General features: G+C 42.8%; 1 protein-coding gene across 1 annotated transcript in view; it reads right to left on the reverse strand.

Annotated features, from left to right (window-relative positions):
• Window positions 1–2,400: 2,400 nt before the first annotated feature.
• Window positions 2,401–24,378, reverse strand: part of LOC144690419 (uncharacterized) — a 36,148-nt gene continuing 14,170 nt past the window's right edge. The window contains exons 3-4 of the mRNA XM_078557914.1: window positions 20,501–21,240; window positions 2,401–3,576 (exon numbers count right to left, since the gene is read on the reverse strand). Coding sequence (XP_078414040.1) covers window positions 3,504–3,576; window positions 20,501–21,240 — 813 coding nt within the window. The 3' untranslated portion in view covers window positions 2,401–3,503. The remainder of the gene's footprint in view (window positions 3,577–20,500; window positions 21,241–24,378) is intronic.

Raw genomic sequence — 24,378 nt, forward strand, 5'->3', positions numbered from 1 at the left:
TAACAGACCAGCTTCCATTCTGAGACAGCTGACAAGCAATGCTTGTTTTGAGTGTCTCTGGTGTTTCCTGTTGAAACAGTTTTGTGACTGGGAAATTTGCCAAGGGTTTTCAAGATAGAACAAGGAAAAACAGGCTTCAGAGACTCAACAATTTTCTCAAAATGTCTTATTGAGTAGCTAGCTATAAGAAAAGCTGACAAGAAGGCAGTGACCCAAAAACCCATTCAATAGCAAGAATCTTTTGGCTAGGAAGAATGTACTCAAGTTACCAGAAAAACCAATGAGCAATGAAGACTGTTCCAGGTCTGTCACTCAGAGCAAACTATTGAAGGCAACAGCCCATCCGTCATACGTAGCTTGGAGTCCAATGCTATAGCCATTTTGTGGTTAGATCTTCAACTGGAGCTAGATACTCTAATCTTAATTCCTTGCCCATTTTCATTCCACATATTCTTTTTAAATACTGGTTCAATTACCAGAGTTTATCTAAAAGATGATGTTAGTAAGTTTGGAAAATTCACAATTACAACCCACAAGACTAATATTTTATAGGTGCCTGAAAATTGATGGAACGATATGTTTTCCCTGTTGAAATAGATTCAAAGACCTCAAGACTGATGACCAGCTTTATCCATGGTCTTAGCATTTTGGCTTTTGCCTACCTAGGGTGTGGGGGGGGTGGCGGTGCAGCAGTTAGCTCGGTTGTCTAGATAGCTAGCATGTAGTTCAGAATAACACCAACAGTGCAGGTTGGATGCCAATTCCAGCTGAGGTGAATTTACGACCTGCCTCCTCACCCTGCCCCTGAGAGTGGAAGGCAATGGCAGACTGCCACTGACAAAAACCGTCAAGAAAACAGTTCAGGATGAAGTATCAGCAGACTATGAGCCAAGGACCTGGCCTCAGGCAGAGCATACATGACTATCTAGGGTGTTGTGAAAGATGTGGAGACAAGGTACCCCCACCCCAACTTGGAACAACATGTTGAGACGCCAAACAAAGTTAGTATTTTTAATATTTCCAGCCACAGATAGAACTTACAGTTCTACTTCAATCAACAATGCAACAGTTGTCTCCTCCATAAATGAGGGGGCAGCCAATCACTATTTCTTGCTTGGCCAACTCAGAAAAGCATAGTGATGCAGGAATCAGGACGTTAAAGACCCAAGACCAGATTTTGGCTACTAAGGCAGGTAGCTGGACTGGGAAAGGTCACAACTCACTGGACCTACCTCAATAAAAGAAATACCCAAAATATGTGATTTTTGCTCTGGAAGTGTGGGTGCGTGATACAGTTGGGCATGCTGACCATGGAAGCAGAGTCTAGGTGGCCACCGGGGGGCACGAGTGCCGTGGCAAGCTGATTAAAAGACCCATGTAGTTCTCTTGAACTTTGACCCAGTTGTTTTACAAACTGGCCCTGTAGCCCTCACCCACTCCACCGATGGCCCCTCAAACCCTCAATGGCCACTCATCTAGTATCCACCATGTGCAGGCCTCAGGAGCCATGTGGAGATGAAAAAGCACTAATAACAATCCAATACAGCTCTCACTCCTACACACTTGAAACTGAAAAACTCAGAACCTATTCAAAGCTTTTAAATCTAAAGTGATTCATCTCCTATAAAAACAAATTTCTATTCAGACCTTACATCAAAGACAGCTAATCCTTTAATAAGACTTTTTAAACTGTCGATCAAACCGGGAACTCTGAACCCCTGCAGAGAAAATTTCAGATTCTAAAGCTCTGCAAAGCATTCATAATGATAGTCCCTGGGGGAAATGTTAGCAAAGAGCTCCATCGAAACTGAATGTCCAAGATGCTACTTTTTTTCTAACCTACACCCATCAAAGCAGTCCAGCAGAGGGTTCTTTTGCGGTTTTTTTTGTTTAAAGAGAAAGGCACTTAAAAAGCTTCAGATCATGACAGTTACCTTATCCACCCTTCAAGAGCACTCATGTCTACTCCATCAATTCATGACTTTCACACTATGGGTTAAGGCCCTTACAACAGCTAAAATGGGACCTCACTGAACTCGGCACAAAATTCAAATATCCCTGCTGAGTCAGGTTTCCCTCCCGTGTGAATCATGCCCGCCTCCTTTTCCCTACTGGCAAAAATTGGATTCGTCAGAAATGGGAACAGGACTTACACATCCAGATCCTGCCCACCATTTTAAAGGTCTGTGGGTTTTTCCCATCTCTGCAAAAATCTGACCCCCAGTATCTGATGACTGTGGAAAAGCCATGTTCAGCTCAGGATTGGAAGGACTGGACATCACTGGTTGGACAAATGTCTTTCTTTGGTCTTCCAAAGATGGGGCCAATAGCCAAACTGTTCACTTTGAACAAGAACCTTGCAGAATGAAGGATTGAAATGCATTTACACATTATAAACAGTTTTTGTCTGCTAAGCAAGTTTCCTTTATTATTTGTACTTATTTTGACCCTTTGTTACAGAGATATGGCAAATGTTATCATTCCTGGGGCTTGTATTGGTGTCCAAGCCATGTTTCCAAACTTAGTGATAAATTCCATTGTGAAAGTTATGCACATTTTTTGAACAGTTATATATTTGATAAAGATTTCTCTACTGAGGCTCAAGTTGAACTGTTTCATCAGCTTGAAAGGAACTGAGGTGAACATAAAGAACTGTTACAGATGTAAAAAGGAGCCTAACATTGAAACGCTTAGAGACATGTGTTCCTGATTTTTTTATGCTGAAGTATCTTACATGAGAAGATTAATCTTTCAACTAACAACCCTGATCAACAAACGGTAAGCAATCCCACTTTTATGGTTTATTTAGAAATACTGACTATTTGCATATCACAGTTCAGTTTGTCAGGCTCAATAACCCTATCCAGAGGGCAGCTCAGTAATACAGCTGATCGCAATATTGAGGAAACTTGGCTCATTTCAGCTATAGATGCAGTAAGGGTGCTATAATAGCTCTCAGCAGTCCTGAGCCACAGATTCAAAAATCACCTTACTAGCCTGAGACCTCTTTTAGAAATACAAATACTTGGATAGGACTTGCTTAGCTATGAACCCTGCTGCACAAAATAGCCTAATGACCACCATTGTAGACACCGAAATATGACAATAGGCACAAGTGAAATACTGTAGGGTAACTGGCGCCCAGTAAGAAGTCACTATCTTCAAAAAAAAAGGGATAGTAAATAATTATAGCATATCAATTAAAGATTCTGCTAACCAAGCAACTGAGCATATGCCAACAGTCAATGTCTACAGTAAGCCAAGATCTCATCTGAAGTGATAAAATGATGCTGAAAACAACTGATCTGGATTAAAGACCCTAACTTAGCTAATTATCCTGAATAGTTAGGCAGTTATTATCAAACAATTTTTAAATCCAATGAAACATGAGATAATATGACCACAAATGCAGGCTGCATTTTTCAGCTCCCAGGCACTTTATTTATAGGCCTCATTGCAATGTATCCAAGCTGCGTTAATATGGTGCTCCTTTGTCCAAGTAATTACCATATCACATCTTCTGTGCTTTCAGAGAGGCATTTGGCGAGATGGCTATCAACTTCCAACACAGTGAATCTGGAAAAGAAAACCATTCTCATCTCAGTACAATGCAGGAAAATTAACTCCAACTCATACTATGTGCAGTCTGAGGGCTACAAGTTAAATGGAGTAACAAGATGAGCACTGAAATATTTTTTGTCCCAACACCGCCCCTGAAAGAAAATTGTAAATTCAAGCTCGGGAATTATCACTTAGGTTTGTGTACCAAATTAGGAGTTGGCTTAACTTTATCACATAAACTCATCATGAGACAGAGAAGTAACACAGACACACTTTTTCAGGGAGAGGGAACCAACTCCCAGCTTGCCCCAGCTGGCTTCAAGAATGTTACCAAATCATGATCGAATTTCTTTCTGTAAGCTAAGAATCAAGAGAAGTACAGAAAGGTAAACTTAATTGTTACTCTTGGCTGAGTTTGGGGTACGGCTTAGAACCCTTATTCTGTAATTATCAGTAAGCAATTGTTTTTTATTTTGACTCTAGGCATACTAGGAGTTTTTTTAAAAATATATAATTTATGCCTAATCTTGAAAATCAAAGTAAATGTTCTATATCAATCAATCTGCTCATCTAAGATTCTCTCTGTAGTTGGAGAGAATGCAGCTATTATTAGTCTCAATTACTTGCACAATGAAACAAACACAAGGACAGATTGATTAAGGCAATGTAGCAGTGAATCCTTTCAGCCTCACTAAAAATTAAATCACTATCCAGGAGGCAACCACTCTCAGTAATTCATTTCAGCTGTAGCCTTTGCTTCATGATGTAGAAAAGGATTGAAGCTGCATCAGTGAAATAGAGAATAAACTCGTTTAGAAGGTAGTTACAAAAACAAAAGTTAGCCTGCTATGGTTGTAAAGAGATTAAAATAATTTGAATTTCTCCTCATGGCTGAGGTTTTATCCTGTGAACTCAACTAGGAAGGTCCCAGGTGCTGTTTGCTGAATTATCTAATCTCAGTCAGGTGGCTGTAGGTGCATCTCATTATTACACAGCGACCCCTGCTGGACAGTGTGTATAGACTTTAGCAGAGGATGAGCTTCAACTTAACGGTGATGTCAACTGCCAGCAAACAGCTAACAAGCAGTGGCCACTTGATTGAAGTAGTTAAGGGCTTTTGTGGAACTGTACCCTAGCAAAGAGGCAGCTCCTTCAGAGAAACAAAGAAAATAGTGAGAAGCTGAAAAATATTTGTCAACCTCTGTATATGTATACATTATGAATAGAACGTCATAAAATCATATAAATTTCAGAAGAAAGCCATTCAGCCCAAAGTGACTGTGCCAATGGGAACTCTACTCAAATTTTTCTTGCCCCAGTCCCTCTTAAATGACTAATTAGCTTCTTCAGGTACCTATATCCTAATATCACTGAAAGTTTAATTCTAATCCCTCCCCTTTTATGCTCACATCCCAGTCAGTGGAATTTGTTTTCCCCATTTACCTTCTTAAATCCTTTCCAAATTTGGAATACTATATTAACCCTCACTGCTCCAGTGAACACAGCACTAGATTTTTTTTTGAAGGTTCCAATCATAACCATGTCCCCCCTATTGAGTTTCAATCTAGTAAACCTACGCTGCACTATTTGCAAACTGTAACATCTTTCTATAACAAGGTCTGTGTGACAGTTCCTCTGTATGGTGTATGCATTGAGTAAAGAAGAATTATGCCTCTTTGTGCAGACAGCAACTTGGTGGAAATAGGTATACCCAACCAGAAGGAACAATTTCTTGGTGCAGATGGAGCTGCCAGTACCGTATTCACTGCCTAATTTCTCTCCACAGGTCTATTGAGTAACAAAGGCTTGGAGGCTCATGTGCACATATCAACCTGGATCAGTATCTGCTTTTACAGCTGTATCCTATTTTCACAGTTAGGATAGTTTTTTTTTTAAAAAAGCTCCACAAATACCATTGTCCCAGTCTGGAGACACAGTAATGCATTCATTTCCTTTCTGGCTTAGTATTGGGGAAGGGAAGCATCTAATAGAAAACTCATTAATCCAGATACTTATCTTTATTGACAGCCTCTACTGTCCTCCACTAAATTTTCTGCCCATTGACTGAGTAGGTGATGAATCCAGCCCAGAGAGAGCAGCAGTTTCTGTGCATTTGAAATTCATGCCATCGGTAAAGTGGTAATGAAATTAAACAAAATTTGAAAAATACACCACTTACCATAGTCTGGTTAGTAGTCTGATGATATGATTACACCTCTTGTCTAATCATTGGGAGGGGGGGTCTGCCAAATTGGTCCTGTCCAGTGCTGAGTGAGCAGCCTCATATGGCGAGTCCTACCCCCCAGTACCTCACTCAAATGGCCGTTCTTCACATACAAACCTAGACAGTACTTTTTAGCAAGCTGTTCAACCATGGGCGATATGAAAGCTGAGCCTAATCTTATTCTTGTTCAGATACTTTCCAGTAGAGATTTCTGGACTGTAATCATGTAGACACTCTGGCTGACTTCACTCTCTCCTCTCCAAAAGTGTCCACAAGGATCCCAGCTTAGATTGTTAACTCAATATGGAATCGAACCTGGGACTTTATGGGCGATGAGATTTAAACTAACAATCACGGAGGGAACGGTGCAGTCCGAATTTTAAAGATTAATGGCAACATAATTGGAGCAAATCTACCTTCAAAGATTTCTAACTCATTTGTGTCTGCATTGCTCTCAGTGACCAGGAGAGGGTAAATTTTTGTTCTGCTGTGTAATAAAGATCCCATGGCACGAGTAGAAATGGAGAAAGGAGTATATCCTCTGTATCCTGGCCAATATTTTCTTCCACAACTGACAACAGATTAACTGGTAATGCATCTCACTGCCATTTGTGGACTCTTGCTATGTGCAAAATGGCTGTTACTTTTAACTACATAACAATAATCACTGCATTTCAGAGTAATTCACATGAATGTGAAGTACATGAAAACGTTTCTAACAAGCATAATTACAGGTTTCCAGCAACCATATTCACTTTGCTGATGTTATGAAAGGATAAGTAATGTTGATTTTCAAATGCTGAAAGGGAAACATACGGCCAAAAGAGACAAAACCCAGTGCATAAAACCATTCTGAAAGAAGAGGATGCAAAATGTTGATGGGAACAGGTTTAGAAAAAGAACATATGCATGAAGTATTGTATGTACTATGCTATGCCAGATGTAGTATCACTAAGAAACAATTGCTATTTATAATTCTCACTAGCAGTACTGAAAAGAGAAGGTTCAATTTCTGCTGTTAGCCAGAATAAAGAAAAGAAATGGGGACACAAAAGTTTTGTTTTTTATAACTTTGCAATTTTTCATGATTGACAGAACACCCTGGTGGAATCTAAATATTGCTATGAAGAGGGTAATGGATACCTCCATGAAATACAGGCCTATCATCCACTTGTGGGGAGGGGAGGTCAGATGGCTTCATGACATGCTCACCATCTAAATTCTTGAAGAAAAAAGACAGAGAGAAAGTAAGAGCTAGAGAAATTGAACTGTTCATATGTTGGAACATGCAAGGTTTCTGTTAGAAGTTTTTTTTTTGTGTTGCAGTTACCTGTAACTGTCCATCACAAGAAATTGTGTAATGTCGCACCTGGGGGTAAATCAGATTTATTTTTCACAATAAATGCAGGAATAAGTTACAGTGTAGGTATTTATATTCAGAAGCCGAGGAGCTAGACAAATAGCTGTTTGTCAAAAAAGTGAGTAAATGATTTGAATTGACCAGGAGCATTCCAAGTTCAATCCTTGGTTTATGCTAAATGTGAGGTTCTCAGCAGGGTAACAGTAGTAGCTCTACAATTACATTCCTAGGTTCACGAGGGAAAAGTCTGCCAGAGTTCCTGCTCCAGTTTGATGATGCCTGCTTGAAAGTACATGCAAGTTGATGTGATTTTCCCCCTGCACTGTAAAATACCCCAATAGACTCACTGTCTGTCCTCTCACAAAGAATGGATAGGGTATACCGTGTGACTGTCAAAGAGAAACCATCTTCAGGAGAGCAACAGAAAACTGGCAAGGAAAAGTTTACATTTGTTAGAAGGGTCTGTGAGATTCTGTTTATCTACCTTAATGTCAGTGCAGTGGTGCAGTAATCAGCAAGGCAAATGGAATGGTGAACTATATACCAAATCATTAAAGTAAAAATCTATCAAAGCATAAAAGTTCCCAGTACAGCAGGACGTCAATCAGCCTGATAGAGTCTGTGCTGGAACAGCATGAGAACACTTCAAAACAAATCACACTGCCCTGCTCTCCCCATCAAAAATGTGTCCAATTTTCCCTAAAAGATGCAGTGGTTTCAGCCTCAATTACGCCATTTGCCAAACTATTCCGTAGCTCTAACAACTGTGTTTGAGAGAGGAAAATTTTCTAATCTCCCTTCTCACTCAGGAAGAGGTTTTAAGTTAATAATCCCCCAATCAACTTCAACGGTACTGTGCTCTGAGTGCATCTCAGCACTGTGTCCAATTTTGGTCACCAAAACAAAGGGGAGACATTCATCCCTAGGAGAAGAGCCATCACACTGATCCTCTGTGTCAGAAGACTGAGTTATCAGGAAAGAAACTGAAGAAGCTGGAATTATTCAAATTTGTACAATAAATAAGTGAAGTCAGGAAGATCTGCTTCACACAAAGAATGATCAATATGTAATCAATTTCTCAATGATGAATTGGAGGAAAAAGCCTGGAATCATTCAAGAAACATTTGGATGTGATTAGAGGAAGGTTGGGTATAGCCTTGTTTTAGAATGGTGGACTCAACAATCTTCCTAATTTGTATCCATCTTATGATAAATAAACAGATGATTAATTGCCTTGAAAATGTATTCCTGTTTGTTGCACTTAATAACACACTTATACATTTAACATAGTTTAACCATTTCTTCTACAGGTATATTATTGCTGCTGGGTTTCTGATGGACACTGATCTCCTTAACTCTAATTCAATTAATTTGGCAGAATTTAATGCCCTATTCTTGCTGTCATTATTTTCAAAAGCATTAAAAGCAGGGAACAGGAGTTTATACTCATTTTAACTTTTTTGTTAGAATTAATGAATGCAGTAATTCCCTCCCCTGTGGTACTAAACCATGTGGAACTGCAGGGATATAGGCATATATTTCACTGTGTATTACAAGAAAAATCATTTATTTATATTGTATACAGCTATGTATTTCTGCTCTTGTGCCATTTTCCCCATATTTCATTACTGTTCCTCAGTCAGAATAATTGTGCTGTAATGCAAATAGGAAACAGCTGAGAAACATTGTCAATGATAAATGGACAGGAGAGTGAGTAATGCAAGGAAAGGAATGACTTCACTGCTGGGATTTAGCCTCTCTAGGTGCATAAAATTGTGATTTTGTTGCTTAATACTGCAAAAATGGCAACTGCGTAAAGACAGCCACATGTTAAAGGGACATACTATAGAATCATACAGTACCAGAAGGTGGTCATTCTGCCCATCATGTCTATGCCAGCTCTTTGACAGACTTATCCAATTAGTCCTATTCCCCTGCTCTTTCCCCACAGCCCTGCAATTTTTTTCCACTTCAAGTTTCATCTTTTCACCTCCATCTCACCAGACCCAAAATGAAAAATCCCCTCACTCCTACCACTCATTAACTTTGTGTTTTGTACACAAGGACTCCCAAATCCCTCTGAACACCAATATTCAATAGTTTTTCACTATTTAAACATTGTTTTTCCATTCTTCCTACTAAAGTGAATAACTGCACATTTTTACACATTATACTGCCACCTTCTTGCTTACTCATTTAACCGATCCATATCCCTTCACTGACTCTTTGTGTTCTCCCCATAGCTCAAGGAAAATCGCAGTTGGCCTCCTGTCTTAAAAAGGCACTTAATGAATCTAATTGGAGGCTGCAGCTTTGGAAACAGGCATCCTTGCTAGGCCTCAAACCCGCTCTCCATGAAATAGCTGCCCTGGGAACGGTGTTGGAAACCAACACGCCAGCCAATACCAAAATTTTCAGGCTCTGTACATTACCAACCTCAGGAGGGCCTGAAACTCTTGTCTTTGGTGTCAATTTTGTGAGTTTTAGCTACATTCTGGTACCTCAATGAAATGGGCCTAAATGGTGAGTATTTGCAGGCCAGTTGGGCAAAGAGGGAGAAGGAGCAGCCCAGACCAATTCAGTTCTAACACAAAGATCATACACGTCAGGCAGTATTTAATGTAGGCAACAGGGATCTCACCCTCCAGCTGGACAGCTGGTGAGAGCCCCATGTCACCAACTTTCAGGTAGTCCTGCCACACAAAGTGCCAAACAGGCACTTGACTGAGCAGCAGCGGGCCTTCTCACAATCAAGATCCCCAGGGGGAAATCAGGGGCTGGCAGCTATGCATTGCTCGGCAGCACCACCAGGGATGCTATACGAGTTGGGCTCAGAAATAAAAAGGGGGCAGCCACACTGGGAGTGTACTATAGAACCCCAAATAGTGAGGGAGATAGAAAAGCAAATATGTAGACAAATTTTTGAGTGCAAAAACAATAGGGTAATAATAGTTGGGGACTTCAATTACCCTCATATCAACTCTGATACAAACAGTGTAATAGGCACAGAGGGCACAAAATTCTTAAACTGCATTCAAGAGAATGTTTTTAGCCAGCACATAAACCCAAAGAGAGGGAGTGCAATTCTAGATTTAGTCTTAGGAAATGAAGCTGGGCAAGTGGATGAAGTAGCAGTGGGTGACCATAATACAGTTAGATTTAGAATAATTATGAAAAAGGATAAAGATAGAACAGGAGTAAAAGTGCTAAATTGGGGAAAGACAAATTTTACAAAGCAGAGAGGTGATCTGGCGAAAGTGGACTGGTTACAGCTACTTGAAGGGAAATCAGTTATAGACCAGTGGGAGGCATTCAAAAGCGAGATTCTACGGGCAAAGTGTAGACAACAGTCCCCACAAAGAAAACAGGTGGTACTGCCAAATCTAGAGCCCCTTGGTTATCTAGAAGCATACAATGTAAGATAAAGCAGAAAAAGAAAGTTTATGACAGTCGCAACTTAATACTGTAGAAAGCCTTGAGGAGTATAGAAAGTACAGGAGTGAAGTAAAAAGGGTGGTTAGGAAAGCAAAGAGGATATGAAAAAATATTGGCAAGAAAAATCAAAGAAAACTCAAAGATGTTTTACCAGTATGTTAAGAGCAAGAGAATTACTAAAGGAAAGGGTAGAGCCCATCAGAGATATACATGGTAACTTTTGCACTGATGATGAAGATATGGGCAGGGTTCTCAAAGAGTACTTTGTCTCTATCTTCACTAAGGAGAAGGATAATTCAGATATTCTAGTTAAAGAGGAGGTGTGTGAAATATTAGATACAATAAGCATAATGAGAGAGGATGTACTGGAAGGACTGACATCCTTAAAGGTGGATAAATAACCAGGGCCAGATGGATTTTTATCCCAGCTGTTAAAGGAACCAGGGAGGAAATAGCAGATGCTCTAAGAATCGTTTTCCAATCCTCACTCGATACAGGCGAGATCCCACAGGATTGGAGCTCTGTGAACATTGTACCATTATTTTAAAAAGGTGCGAGGGATAAGCCAAATAATTATAGGCTGGTCAGTCTGACTTCAGTGGTGGGCAAATTATTAGAATCGATTCCGAGACACAGGGTAAACTGTCACTTAGAAAGGAACGGATTAATCAGGGATAGTCAATATGGTTTTGTTAGGGGGTGGTCGTGTCTTACTAATTTAATCGAAAATAAGGGGTACAAGGATTAGAGGACATGAGGAAAATTTTCTTCACCCAGAGGGTGGTGGGTGTTTGGAATTCACTGTCTGGTTTGGTGGCGGAGGCAGATAACCTCAACTAATTTAAAAGGCACCTGGATCTACACCCAAAGTACTGTAACCTGCAAGGTTGTGGACCAGATGCTGGAAGATGGGATTAGAAAGGGCAGCTAGTTTTTTTATTTTTTGGCCAGCACACATGATGGGCTCTTTCTGCACTGTAACTTATCTATGACTGCTGCTGGTCTGAGACTCCCAGGTCACAGGTGAGCTATGTCGTGGGGTAATGGTGTGTGGCAACAAGTGCAGGGGGTGGTTCTCAGCGAGCCCCCTCTTCCGGATGCTGGGTCCCATTGAGTGCCTGACACCCCCCACATCCCACCCCCCTCTTTCCCCTACCCCACTCTGTGGAAGCCTACAAGCAACCCCAACAGGGTTTGCATGTCATGCTCCCTGCATGGTGAGCCCCCCTACATCCACCATTGGGTTAATACCAGCAGCAGCAGGTTGAGGCCCTTAAGTGCACATGAATTTCTCACTTAAGGGCCTCAATTGGTGGCAGGGCAGAAAGGCCGTCCACAAGCCTTCCTGCCAAGGATTAAATCGCAGCAGAGCAGGAAGGTGGCAGAACCCCCACCGCCACCTGATTAAATAAATCCCACCACCAACTTTGCCTCTGGAGAGGGCATTAAATTCTGCCCATCCACTTCCCAACAAAAGAAGCACTAGCTCATTAGCTAACCTGTCTGATAACGCATATTCTGTCTGCACCAAGGCAAAAACAATCACTAATATTCCTTTCCTATCAGAACCAAAGTCACATGAACCCTTCAAAGAGAACTGTCTGCAAAAAAGATCTTTACCAAATCTCTCTCTGTTCAGGGAGGGAAAAAGAGTTATGCAACAATGCTACTGACCAGAAACATCCCTTCATATGTTGACACAACATACATAATTGAATTGTATGCTTATGAATAAACAAAGAAGTCTGTCACACACATCCCTTTAAGGTAGAACAGTGTGTAATTTGGGTGAAAACAAAATGTCACTATAGAGACAATGTACGCAGAAAACCAATGGAGAAAAGTACAGAACCAGTGAACAAGACATTTTAATCCTAATAAACTCAGGATTTATTAGTGAGCACTGACCTCAATCCCAAATGTTACAATCGATAAACTTGCTCCCAGACATCAGGTTCCTTTGAGTTTTTTTTAAAATACGTGTTGTTTGTTAAAATGGCTACTGCTGAAACGGTGTCTGCCAGTTCCACCAGCGCCACTGTGGCCACCAGCAGATCCATTTTTTTCTCTGTTTTAGTAAACTTTGATACTAACCACAACAAAACTGTGAATACACATTCATGGTAAAAACTCATATCAAGTCCCATTCACCCATCACCCCTGTACTCACCTACTCTAGCTCTTGATTCAGCAATGCCTCGGTTTTAAAATTCTCATCCTGGTTTTCAAATCTCTTCATGGCTTTACCCCTATCTCTGTTACCTCTTCCAGCCTTACAACCCTCTGAAATCGCTGCTCTACTCCAATCCAGGCCTCTTGTAGATCCCAAATTTCCCAATCCCAAATTGATGGCTGTGCCTTCAGCTGCATACACCCTAAGCTCGAGAATTCCCTCCCTAAACCTCTCTGCATTTTGTCACTTTTCCTAATATCTCCTACTATGGCACTACAAAGTGGCTTGGGACTTTTGACTATATTAAAAGGGTTTATAAAAAATGCAAGTTGGCTTCAAAGAAAATTGGCCACAAAAAAGTGCACCAAGCCCTGAATCAGCTGTATGTGGATGTTAATCTGAAAACTTTCACCGAGCCACATTATCTCATTATTGCCATTCTACAGCTATTGGTGTCAGGAGAGGTATTTGAGTCACCCAATAATCTTGAATATTTCAACATTTTGCAGCCACACTAAAAGAATTTAAGTGGCCCCGATCTAAAATGAATTTGGTGACTTAAATCCCTCAGTCTACAGGGATCGATTAAATCCGAGACACTGACAGAGCCCGTCACAACTAATCGAGGCCTCAGATTTTATTTCCCAGACGGGGATTAGCTTCTGCTCCTCTGATTCTGTCATTAAAGCGGTGAAGATGGGATTTCTGTCAGCTTTCACCCTCCTGCAAATTGCTCGAGGACACCCCCAGCTCCCTCACGCAAACTTGGATTAGCTGAGGCTGACAGAATATCTAACCTAGATAAATATACTTCTGTTTAGCCTATCAACTTTCTATTTTGTCTATCGCTGGAAACTATAGACTATTTTTCAACCTTAAAACATTCCCTGACTAACCTTGAAAACATATTTTCCTTTTACTTCACAAAATTGATTTTTTTCTGATATATTTTAGAATAAAAATCCTTACGTGAAATTCAAAATTACAACTGGAATTCCTGCTGTGTAAGAAACCTACAGCAGTGTGGAATAAGGGCACCTGAAATCTTATGGGGTGTTTTTGGAGGGACTAAAAAGAGAAGTAGAGAAGTGAAGGTATCCATTATTTAAACTGAAAGACTTAAAAGTTTAAAAGATTTCTTTTCAAGCCATAGTCCCTCAAGAGACCTTCAAAAGGAGTTAATCTTGGTCGTGCTCTAATTTTGTGAAGTGCTAATACCTACTTAAATGCAGCTAAGTCTACCTTGTCACTGAGTAAAGAAAAATAAAGTATTAATGTACCTCCACCAAGTGTAGCAATAATAATCTCACTGCACTATTCCACTTTAAAACCGCTCTTCACTTGTCACATGTTTAAAAGAGCTTCAGCAGAGCTTCATTGTCTGTATCTCCTTATTTTCCTTTAAAACCGGTCATGATTCTAATTATTAATTTGAAAAAATGACTCATATTGAAAGAAACAATAAATAATCCTGTCGTTTGTTAAACTAAAATCTTCATGTTTTTGTAAAGCCAGGGTTTAAATATTTTATTCATGATTTTGCAAACATAAGAGTTCCAAGAGTTAAACTATGTGAAGGAGCATTGGTGTAACACCTTCTGGCCCCTCCCCCTCTCCTGAATGTGCTGAATCAAGCTTACATCATCCAAAACTCTGCTGTGTGTCCCCTAACACACACCGAGTTCCATTCACCTATCAATGCTCTGGGGACCTGGGTTCGAATCCTACCATGGCAGATAGTGGAATTTGAATTCAATAAAAATAGAATTCAATAAAAATCTGGAATGAAACCATTGTTGATTGTCGTAAAAACCCATCTGGATCACTAATGCCCCTTTAGGGAAGGAAATCTGTCTGGCCTACATGTGACTCCAGACCCACAGCAATGTGGTTGACTCTTAAATGCCCTCTGAAATGGCCTAGCAAGCCACTCCACTCATTTGTAACAAAAAAGGAATGTAAGCAAACGGACCGACATCAACCCAGGCACCGGAGATGACAGCGGCAATCCCGTCAACCCTGCAAAGTCTAACATCTAACATCTGGAGGCTAGTGCTAAAATTGGGACTCTCTCAGACTAGTCAAGCAGCAGCCTGACAGTCATCCTCACGGAATCATACCTTACAGATAATGTCCCAGACTCCACCATCACCATCCCTGGGTATGTCCTGTCCCACCAGCAGGACAGACCCAGCAGAGGTGGCGGCACAGTGGTAAACAGTCGGGAGGGAGTTGCCCTGGGAGTCCTCAACATCAACTCTGGACCCCATTAAGTCTCGTGGCATCAGGTCAAACATGGGCAAGGAAACCTCCTGATTACCACGTACCACCCTCCCTCAGCTATGAATCAGTGCTCCTCCATGTTGAACATCACTTGGAGGATTGTAAGGGCATAGAATGTCCATCACCAACAGAGGCTCTACTACTGACCGAGCTGGCCAAATCCGAAATGACATAGCTGCTAGACTGGGTCTGCGGGAGACACAGAGGGAAAAACACACTTGACCTCATCCTCACCAACCTGACTACCACAGATGCATCTGTCCATGGCAGTATCGGTAGGAGCGACCACCGCACAGTTATTGTGGAGACTAAGTCCCACCTTCACATTGAGGATACCCTCCATCCTGTTGTGTGGCACTACCACCATGCTTAATGGGATAGATTTCGAACAGATCTAGCAACATCCATGAGGCGCAGTGGACCATCAGCAGCAGCAGAATTGTACTTGAACACAATCTGTAACCTCATGGCCCAGCATATCCCCCACTCTACCATTACCATCAAGCCAGGGGATCAACCCTGGTTCAAAGAAGAGTGCAGGAGGGCATGCCAGGAGCAGCACCAGGCATATCTAAAAATGAGGTGTCAACCTGGTGAAGCTGTAACACAGGGCTACTTGTGCGCCAAACAGCATAAGCAGCAAGTGATAGAGCTAAGCGATCCCACAACCAACAGATCAGGTCTAAGCGCTGCAGTCCTGCCACATCCAGTTGTGAATGGTGCTGGACAATTAAACAACTCACTGGAGGCGGCGGCTTTATAAATATCCCCATCCTCAATGACGGAGAAGCCCAGCACTGCAGTGGAAAAGATAGGGCTGAAGCATTCGCAACAATCTTCAGCCAGAAGTGCCGAGTGGATGATCCATCTCGGCCTCCTCCGGAGGTCCCAGCATCACAGATGCCAGTCTTCAGCCAATTCTATTTCAATACGCAATATCAAGAAAAAGCTGAAGGCACTGGATACCGCAAAGGGTATGCCCTGACAATATTCCAACAATAGCACTGAAGACTTGTGCTCCAGAACTTGCCACACCCCTAGCCAAGCTGTTCCAGTACAGCTACAACACTGGCATCTACCCAGCTACGTGGAAAATTACCCAGCCATGTCATGTACACCAAAAGCAGGACAAATCCAACCCGGCCAATTACCGCCCCATTAGTCTACTCCCGATCATCAGTAAAATAATGGAAGGGGTCATCAACGGTGCTATCAAGCGGCACTTGCTTAACAATAACATGGTCACTGATCCCCAGTTTCGGTTCTGCCAGGGCCACTCAGCTCCTGACCTCATTACATTCTTGGTTCAAACATGGACAAAACAACTGGACTCACGAGGTGAGCTGAGAGTGACTGCCCTTGACATCAATGCAGCATTTGACCAAGTGTGGCATCAAGTAGAACAAAGAAAAGTGCAGCACAGGAACAGGCCCTTCGGCCCCCCAAGCCTGCGCCGATCATATTGCCTGTCAAACTAAAACATTTTGCACTTCCGGGGTCCGTATCCCTCTATTCCCATCCTATTCATGTATTTGTCAAGCTGCCTCTTAAACACCACTATCGTACCTGCTTCCACCACCTCCTCTGGCAGCGAATTCCAGACACTCACCACCCTCTGCATAAAAAACTTGCCCTGCACATCTCCTCTAAAGTTTTCTCCTCTCACCTTAAATCTATGTCCCCTAGTAATTGACTCTTCCATCCTGGGAAAAAGCTTCTGACTATCTATTCTGTCCATGCCACTCATAATTTTGTAAACTTCTACCAAGTCGCCCCTCAATCTCTGTCGCTCTAGTGAGAACAATCAGAGTTTCTCCAACCTCTCCTCATAGCTAATAACCTCCAGACCAGGCAGCATCCTGGTAAACCTCCTCTGCAGCCTCTCCAATGCCTCCATATCCTTCTGGCAATGTGGCGACCAGAATTGCAGCTAGTACCCTAACAAAACTGGAGTCAATGGGAATCAGGGAGAAAACTCTCCACTGGTTGGAGTCATACATAGCACAAAGGAAGATGGTTGTGGTTGTTGGAGGCCAGGACATCACTGTAGGAGTTCCTCAGGGTAGTGCCCAGGTCTTCAGCTGCTTCATCAATGACCTTCCTTCTATCATAAGGTCAGGAGTGGGGATGTTCGCTGATGATTGCATAATATTCAGCATCATTCGCGACTCCTCATATACTGAAGCAGTCCATGTCCAAATGCAGCATGACCTGGACAATATCCAGGTTTGGGCTGACAAGAGACAAGTAACATTCGCACCACACTAGTGTCAGGGAATAACCATCTCCAACGAGAGAGAATCTAACCAACGGCCCTTGATGTTCAAAGACATTACCATCACTGAATCCCCCACTATCGACATCCTGGGGGGTTACCATTGACTAGAAACTGAACTGGACTAGCCATATAAATACTGTGGCTACAACAGCAGGTCAGAGGCTAGGAATCGTGCGACAAGTAACTCAACCTCCTGACTCCCCAAAGCCTGTCCATCATCTACAAGGCATATGTCAGGAGTGTGATGGAATATTCCCTACTTGCCTGGATGATTGCAGCTCCCACAACACTGAAGAAGCTGGACACCGTCCAGGTCAAAGTAGCCCGCTTGACTGGCACCATATCCACAAACATTCATTCCGTCCAACACTGACGCACAGTAGCAGCAGTGTGTACCATCAACAAGATGCACTGCAGGAATGCACCAAGGCTCCTTCAACAGCACCTTCCAAACCCACGACCACTACCATCTAGAAGGACAAGGGCAGCAGATAGATGGGAACACCACGATCTGGAGGTTCCCCTCCAAGTAACTCACCACCCTGACTTGGAAATATATCACCATTCCTTCACTGTCACTGGGTCAAAATCCTGGAACTCCCTAATGGCACTTACCTTCACCAGGTGTACCTTCACCACATGGACTGCAGCGGTTCAATAGGCAGCTCACCACCACCTTCTCAAAGGCAATTATGGATGGGCAATAAATACTGGGCCAGCCAGCGAAGCCCACATCCCGTGAATGAATTAAAAAAAAAAGACAATAGGTTATCAATATGAAACACTAACTCTGCTTCTCTTTCCACAGATCTGCCAGGCCTGCTGAGTATTTCCAGTATTTTGTTTTTACACCAAAAGAGATCGATAACAAATAGGAGCTGGAGTGGGCCATTTGGCCCTCAAGCCTACTCCGCCATTCAATAAGATCATGGATGATCCGATTGTGGCCTCAACTCCACTTTCCTCTTTCCTGCCTGCCCCCATAACCCTCGACCCCCTTGTAGATCAAAAAATTGTCTAACTCAGATTTGAATACATTCAATGTCCCAGCCTCTACTGCTTGCTGGGGAAGAGAATTTCCAACACTAACAACCCTCAAAGAAGAAATTTCTCCTCATCTGTGTGTTAAACGGGAGACCCCTTATTTTGAAACTATGTCCCCTAGTTCTAGATTCCTCCACAAGGGGAAACATCCTCTCAGCATCTACCCTATCAAGCTCCCTCAGGATCTTATATGTTTCAAGAAGATCACCTCTCATTCTTCTACACTCCAGTGAGTATAGGCCCAACCTTTCCTCATAAGTAAGCCCCTCATTCCAGGAGTCAGCCTAGTAAACCTTCACTGAACTACTTCCAATGCAAGTAGTCCTTAAGTAAGGTGACCAAAACTATACATAGTACTCCAGGTGTGGTCTCACCAATGCTCTGACCAATGCTCTGTACAGTTGTAGCAAGACTTTCATATTTTTATACTCAATTTCTCTTGCAATAAAGGCCAATGTTCCATTTGCCTTCCTAATCACTTAATGTACGTGCATGCTCACTTTTCGAATTCATGTACAAAGACACCCAGATCCCTTTGTATTGCAACATTCTGCAGTCTCCATATAATGTGCTGCTTTCCTATTCTTCCTGCCAAAGCGGGCAATCTCACATTTACCCACATTATATGCCATCTGCCAAATCTTTGCCCACTCACTTATCTATATCCCTTAGCAGACTCTTTGTATCCTCCTCACAACTGCTTTCCTACCGATCTTCATGTCATCAGCAAATTTGGCTACAATATAGTAAGTCCCTTCATCCAAGTCATTAATATAGATGCAAATAGTTGGGGTCCCAGCACTGATCCCTGTGGCATTCCACTAATTACAGTTTGCCACCCTGAAAATAACCCATTTATCCTGACTCTCTGTTTCCTGTTAGTCAGCTCTCTATCCATGCTAAAAGTTGGACATTGCTGAGCTGGTGATACAGTGGCCTAAAAATTAGCTTAGGTCAGTTTCGAAGCACCCCCAGTGGTGACAGGGAACAATCTTTGATCCTGAAGATAGAGGGCAGAATTTTCCACATCCGTTGGCATCGGGCATCATGGCTAGCGTGAGTGGACAATATGGCAGGAAGGCCAAAAATTGGTTTCACGCCATCATGAAACCAGTTTGCAATCATCCACTCTGCCTTTCCCACCGACGGATGTCAGCAACTTCATTTTAATACATCTGCATATCATTATAAGCCCTGCTCGCCGGAATCATCCCCCCCACGCTGAATCATCTGGACAATCACGCTGAGAACTCTGAGGTTTGTTTAGCTACCTTGCTTCGGGCAACACTCATGGTCATCATCGCCAGGCTTCACAGGCAGCACTTTTAGGGGGGCTCATAGGCAGGTCTCTACCTACCAAACCAGTAAGGTCGGAGTGGCTTTTCAACGGCTTCAGGGCGAGGGCTTGCTTGGGGAAGGGGGAGAAGTGGTCTCAGGCAAAGGAAGAGGCTGCAGGGCGAGGGCTGTATTGGGGAAGAGGGATATTCCAGGGTGTGTATGAGGGGTCACATGTTGATCTGTGCAAGTGGCCTTCAGATGGTGAAGGCTGAGGAGGCAGTCTCCAGAGGAGATGTGAGGGTGTGTGAGAGAGACAGTAAGTGGTGATGTCCCTTGAGCTGGCAGTGAATGAGATGCCAGTGAATGTGTGATGGGCTTGTGAGTTTAGAGTGATGAGATGGTTGCCTTACCCTGACGGCAATGAGATCATTCATCCTCTTTCTGCACTGGATGGCCAACCTCTTCTGTGCAACGTTGGCACTGATCACCACTGCCATCGCCTACCAAGCCAGAGTGGACCTCCTGCGGCCAGAGTGGGGGTGGAGGACAGCATATCAGGCCTCCGAAAGGCATTCCAGTGACGGGTCACTGAACTCTTCTTGGCTTTCAGGGCCAGGTCTTCACTGGAGCAGTCCTGGGCTGCAAGCATTGAAAATTGTGTTTTTTGTGGCTGCGTAATTATGAAATGGAAAGCGGGCAATATGGCATGAAAACTGAAAAACAAAATATCTCTCGGACACACAGGAGTTACACAAATGTTGCTCTCCGTAAGCACCAACAAAACCGAAATCCCGGACAGAGGAAAGTTTTTACAGAATGGGCAAGACAAAGGAAGTCAGGGAGTGAGGACCAACACAAACCTACCCTGCAGGAAACGGGACAAGGCACATTGGACAGCTCTCCAAGTCCAGTCCTCCTTCCACCTGCTTATCAGGCCTCCCTTTATTGACAGCGTCTTCTGCACTCATCTTGCTGGTGGCACAGAACCCACCCACAGTGAATGAATGGTCCTGGCATTCCCCTGTAATGATATCAACATTGTCTTTCCCAGCACATAATGCCTCTCCTGTTGCCATTTTGTGCTCTTTTGTCTTCCCCCGGTAGCCCTTCAGATTGGACTGTAATTCAAGCACTGATTGCTTTGGTTCCTTTTGATTTCTCTGAAGGGATGCAAAGCGGCAGTGAGTAACATCAACTGGCATATGTCCTCTGCCATGTTGCTCATTCACTGGGTAGGATTTCTCATGTTTACTTGTAGCAGGCTCTGTAGAGAATACTGTTGGATCCACTCCAAAAACACCTTCAGATTTTACATTTCCTTTTGTATAATCAAGGCACTTTGCCACATCTATAGAAGATAAAATGCCTTCATTCTGCACTGTTTCTGATAAAGAAAGTTGGGATCTGCCCATTTTGGGTTCAGTGGTGTCCATTATCTCCCCATTCCTGAAGGCATCGTCTCTCCAACTGGAGGAGAACAGTTGAGATCTGTGCTTTACTTCCAGAGTCACTGCTTTGCACGCAGGTGGAAAAGGTATCCATGTAAAAACCTTTTTGCCTGCAGAGATGATCTCTGTGGAGACAGGTTCAGTGCTTTTGAGGATCTGTTATGGATGAAAGTAAAATACAGTTCAAGTTTACTCAATAAACTGGTGTTTGCACATACAATAAATGGTATTAAATGGTATTACTTGTTCCCAGTAAAGAAAATTATCAGTATGGTAGGAAAAATGCTCAATATAAACTTTATTCTCTCCTCAATTCATTCCGCTTCTGCAGTGAGAGATATGCCTCCCTCCAAACTTTTCTTTCCCAAATACAGTAATTTATGATGCGGTATATCCACTGATGTCAGCAGCCTCCCAGCAAATCGCTCAAATGGCCATTCTGGGCAAGTGGCTTTATCTGTGATGCTCTCGCACAAAGGCTCACCTCTTGGATGAGGTATTGGAAACCTGGTAATACCTGGGCACGTAGCTGCCAGAGGAGTCAACAACTTTGGGAGAAGAGGAAACAAAAGAGCCCTATAGCTGACCTATCAATTAAAAACATATACAGAGAAAAGGCCTAACTGTTCATAGCTTGCTCATGTCTACAAAATGTTACATGGGGTTTCATATCAGTGCACTTGTTGGTTACCCTGTCCCACCATATCAACACACTCTAGCCAGGATTTTCCAATCAGTTACTTCAAATTTTAACTGCATTACAGAGCCTTTGTACTCCTGTATATAATGCACTCCTTGTTACAGATATATAAAACTGTAATATATAAACATATACACATCATTACATATGCAAGAGCTGTTATACTCCAGTGGATATTTCATAATAGACCATTGTAAGAGAGATAGAAGTCATGCAGCACTGCTTTATGTATGTAAAACACTTCACACATAACCTCTGCCTATATTATATAATTGCACACTGTTAAAGAGATAACAGCACTTTCTAGTAGCGTAATAGCACACTTGGTATACAATATAAAGTATAAAAGTCAAGATTTAATAGTGAATCTAAAACCTTAGTAAGATCACCGTTAGAGTAGTGTGTGCAGTTTTGGACTCTGCAAAATAGGAAAGTTGTTGAAACAGTAGAGGGGGAACAGCACAGATTCACTGGGAGGCTTTGCGGTGAAAATTGTTCTGGCTGTGCTTCCCCCATAACATCCCAGCAAATTTCCGGACCAGATTCACCCTGGTATTTACTTTTCGACTGCAGTTGATCAGATAAGGCCAACAGATGAGAGTCCTGTCCAGGGAAACACCCAGGTTGTGGGTTATTCACCTTCCACTAAGGAAACAGTGTGTTCTTTCCCAGTGGTATGTTGTTCAGATGGAATGTCAACACAACTATCTTCTCTCGATTAGCCAGAGGCACCAAGTCTGGAAGTGGCATTCCAGTGGTCCAGGTCCTTGCGAGTGTTCTACTTGCTTTCTCGAGCGTTGATGCCTGCATCAGCAGTGCTATGTCATTGACAGAGACAAATTTCTTGGATTTGGTACAGTGTCCACAATATAAATGCTAAAAAAAGGCCAGTGAGAGAACTGACCCCTGTGGCAGACCGTTGTTTGGAATGCGCATTCAATTGGTCTTGTCAGTACGATGGATGCAGAACTTATGGTTGCTCATTTAGGATGTTGATAAATGTAAGAGTTCTGTGGCACTGACTGATCGTTTAAAGTTTCAGTAGCAGGCCCTAGTCTACCCTGCTGTAGAACACTTCTCTGCCTCGTGATCCTGCAGCCGTCACACAAAGATTGTGGACACTCAGCTAAATGCTGTAAGTTAAATCAAGTCAAAGTGAAATAAAGTAAACCAAAGTAAGATAAAGTGTAGTAAAGTTAAGTTACTAGTAATTTATTCCACTCATTCTACTTACTCTAAGTGTATAATAAGTAGTTTTTAGAGTTACGTGATGGCAGGTCAGCTCGGCCAAGTGAAGTGTACATCCTGCGGTATGTGTGAAGTCGTGGACGCACCATGTGCCCCTGACACACACATCTGTGGGAAACGTCACCAGCTGCACAAGCTTGAGCTCCAGGTTTCAAAACTTGAGTCACTGTTGTGCATCCGCAAGGCAGAGGAGTACATGAATAGCACATTTAGGGAGGTGGTCACTCCGCAGATCAGAAGCGTACAGCCAGAGAGGGAATGGGTGACCGCCAGGCAGTTTAAGAGAACCAGACAGGTTGTGCAGGAGTCCCCTGAATCTAACCTGCTTGTTAATCAGTTTTCCACTTTGGATGCTGATGAGGGTGATGGTTCCTCAGGGGAGTGCGGCCAGAGCCAAGCCTGTGGCATCATGGGCAGCTGTATGGTGGGGCGGGTGGTGGTGGCAGGAGCGGAGGAAGAAGAATATAAGGGCAATAGTGATAGGGATTCCATAGCCAGGAGATCAGACAGTGTTTCTACAGCAGTAATCACGACTCCGGGATGGTGTGTTGCTTCCCTGGTGCCAGGGTCAAGAATGTTACGAAGTAACTGTAGGACATCCTTCGAGGGGAGGGGGATCAGCTAGAAGTCCACATTAGTACCAACGACATAGGTAAGAAGACAGATGAGGTCCTGAAAGCAAATTTCAGGGAGTTAGGAAGGAAATTAAAAAGCAGGACCTGAAGAGCAGTAATCTCAGGATTACCCCCAGTGCCATTTACTAGTGAGCATAGGAATTGGAGAATTAATTGATTAAATACATAGCTGGAGAACTGGTGTAGGAAGGAGGGCATTAGATTTCTGAGGCACTGGGACCGGTTCTAGGGCAGGTGGGACCTGTACAAGCTGGACGGGTTACATCTTAACAGGACTGGGACTGATATACTTGCAGGGAGATTTGCTACTGCTGTTGAGGGGGTTTAAACTAGCTTGTCAGGAGCGGTGGGAACTTAAGGGGTAGCCCAAATTGGAAGAAAGTAAAATTGGTAACAGGAAGTAGTAATGAGACTAGAAGGCAGGAGAAACAAAGCAGAGCATTGAGCATACTTTGAATGCGGAATGATGTCAAAAAGACAAAGTTAGGGGCACTCTACCTGAATGCACACTGCATTTGCCATTAGGCACAAATAGAGGTAAACGGGTATGACACAATTGCCATTGCGGAAATATGGCTGCATGGTGACCAAGACTGGGAACTGAATATTCAAGGATATTCGACGTTTAGAAAGGACAGACAAGAAGGGAAAGGAGGTGGAGTTGCGCTTATAGTAAGGTATGGGCCCAGTGCATTAGTACGGGAGGATGGA

This window comes from Cetorhinus maximus, chromosome 15 (genome assembly GCF_964194155.1).
Source record: "Cetorhinus maximus chromosome 15, sCetMax3.hap1.1, whole genome shotgun sequence".
In the NCBI taxonomy this organism is placed as follows: Eukaryota; Metazoa; Chordata; class Chondrichthyes; order Lamniformes; family Cetorhinidae; genus Cetorhinus; species Cetorhinus maximus.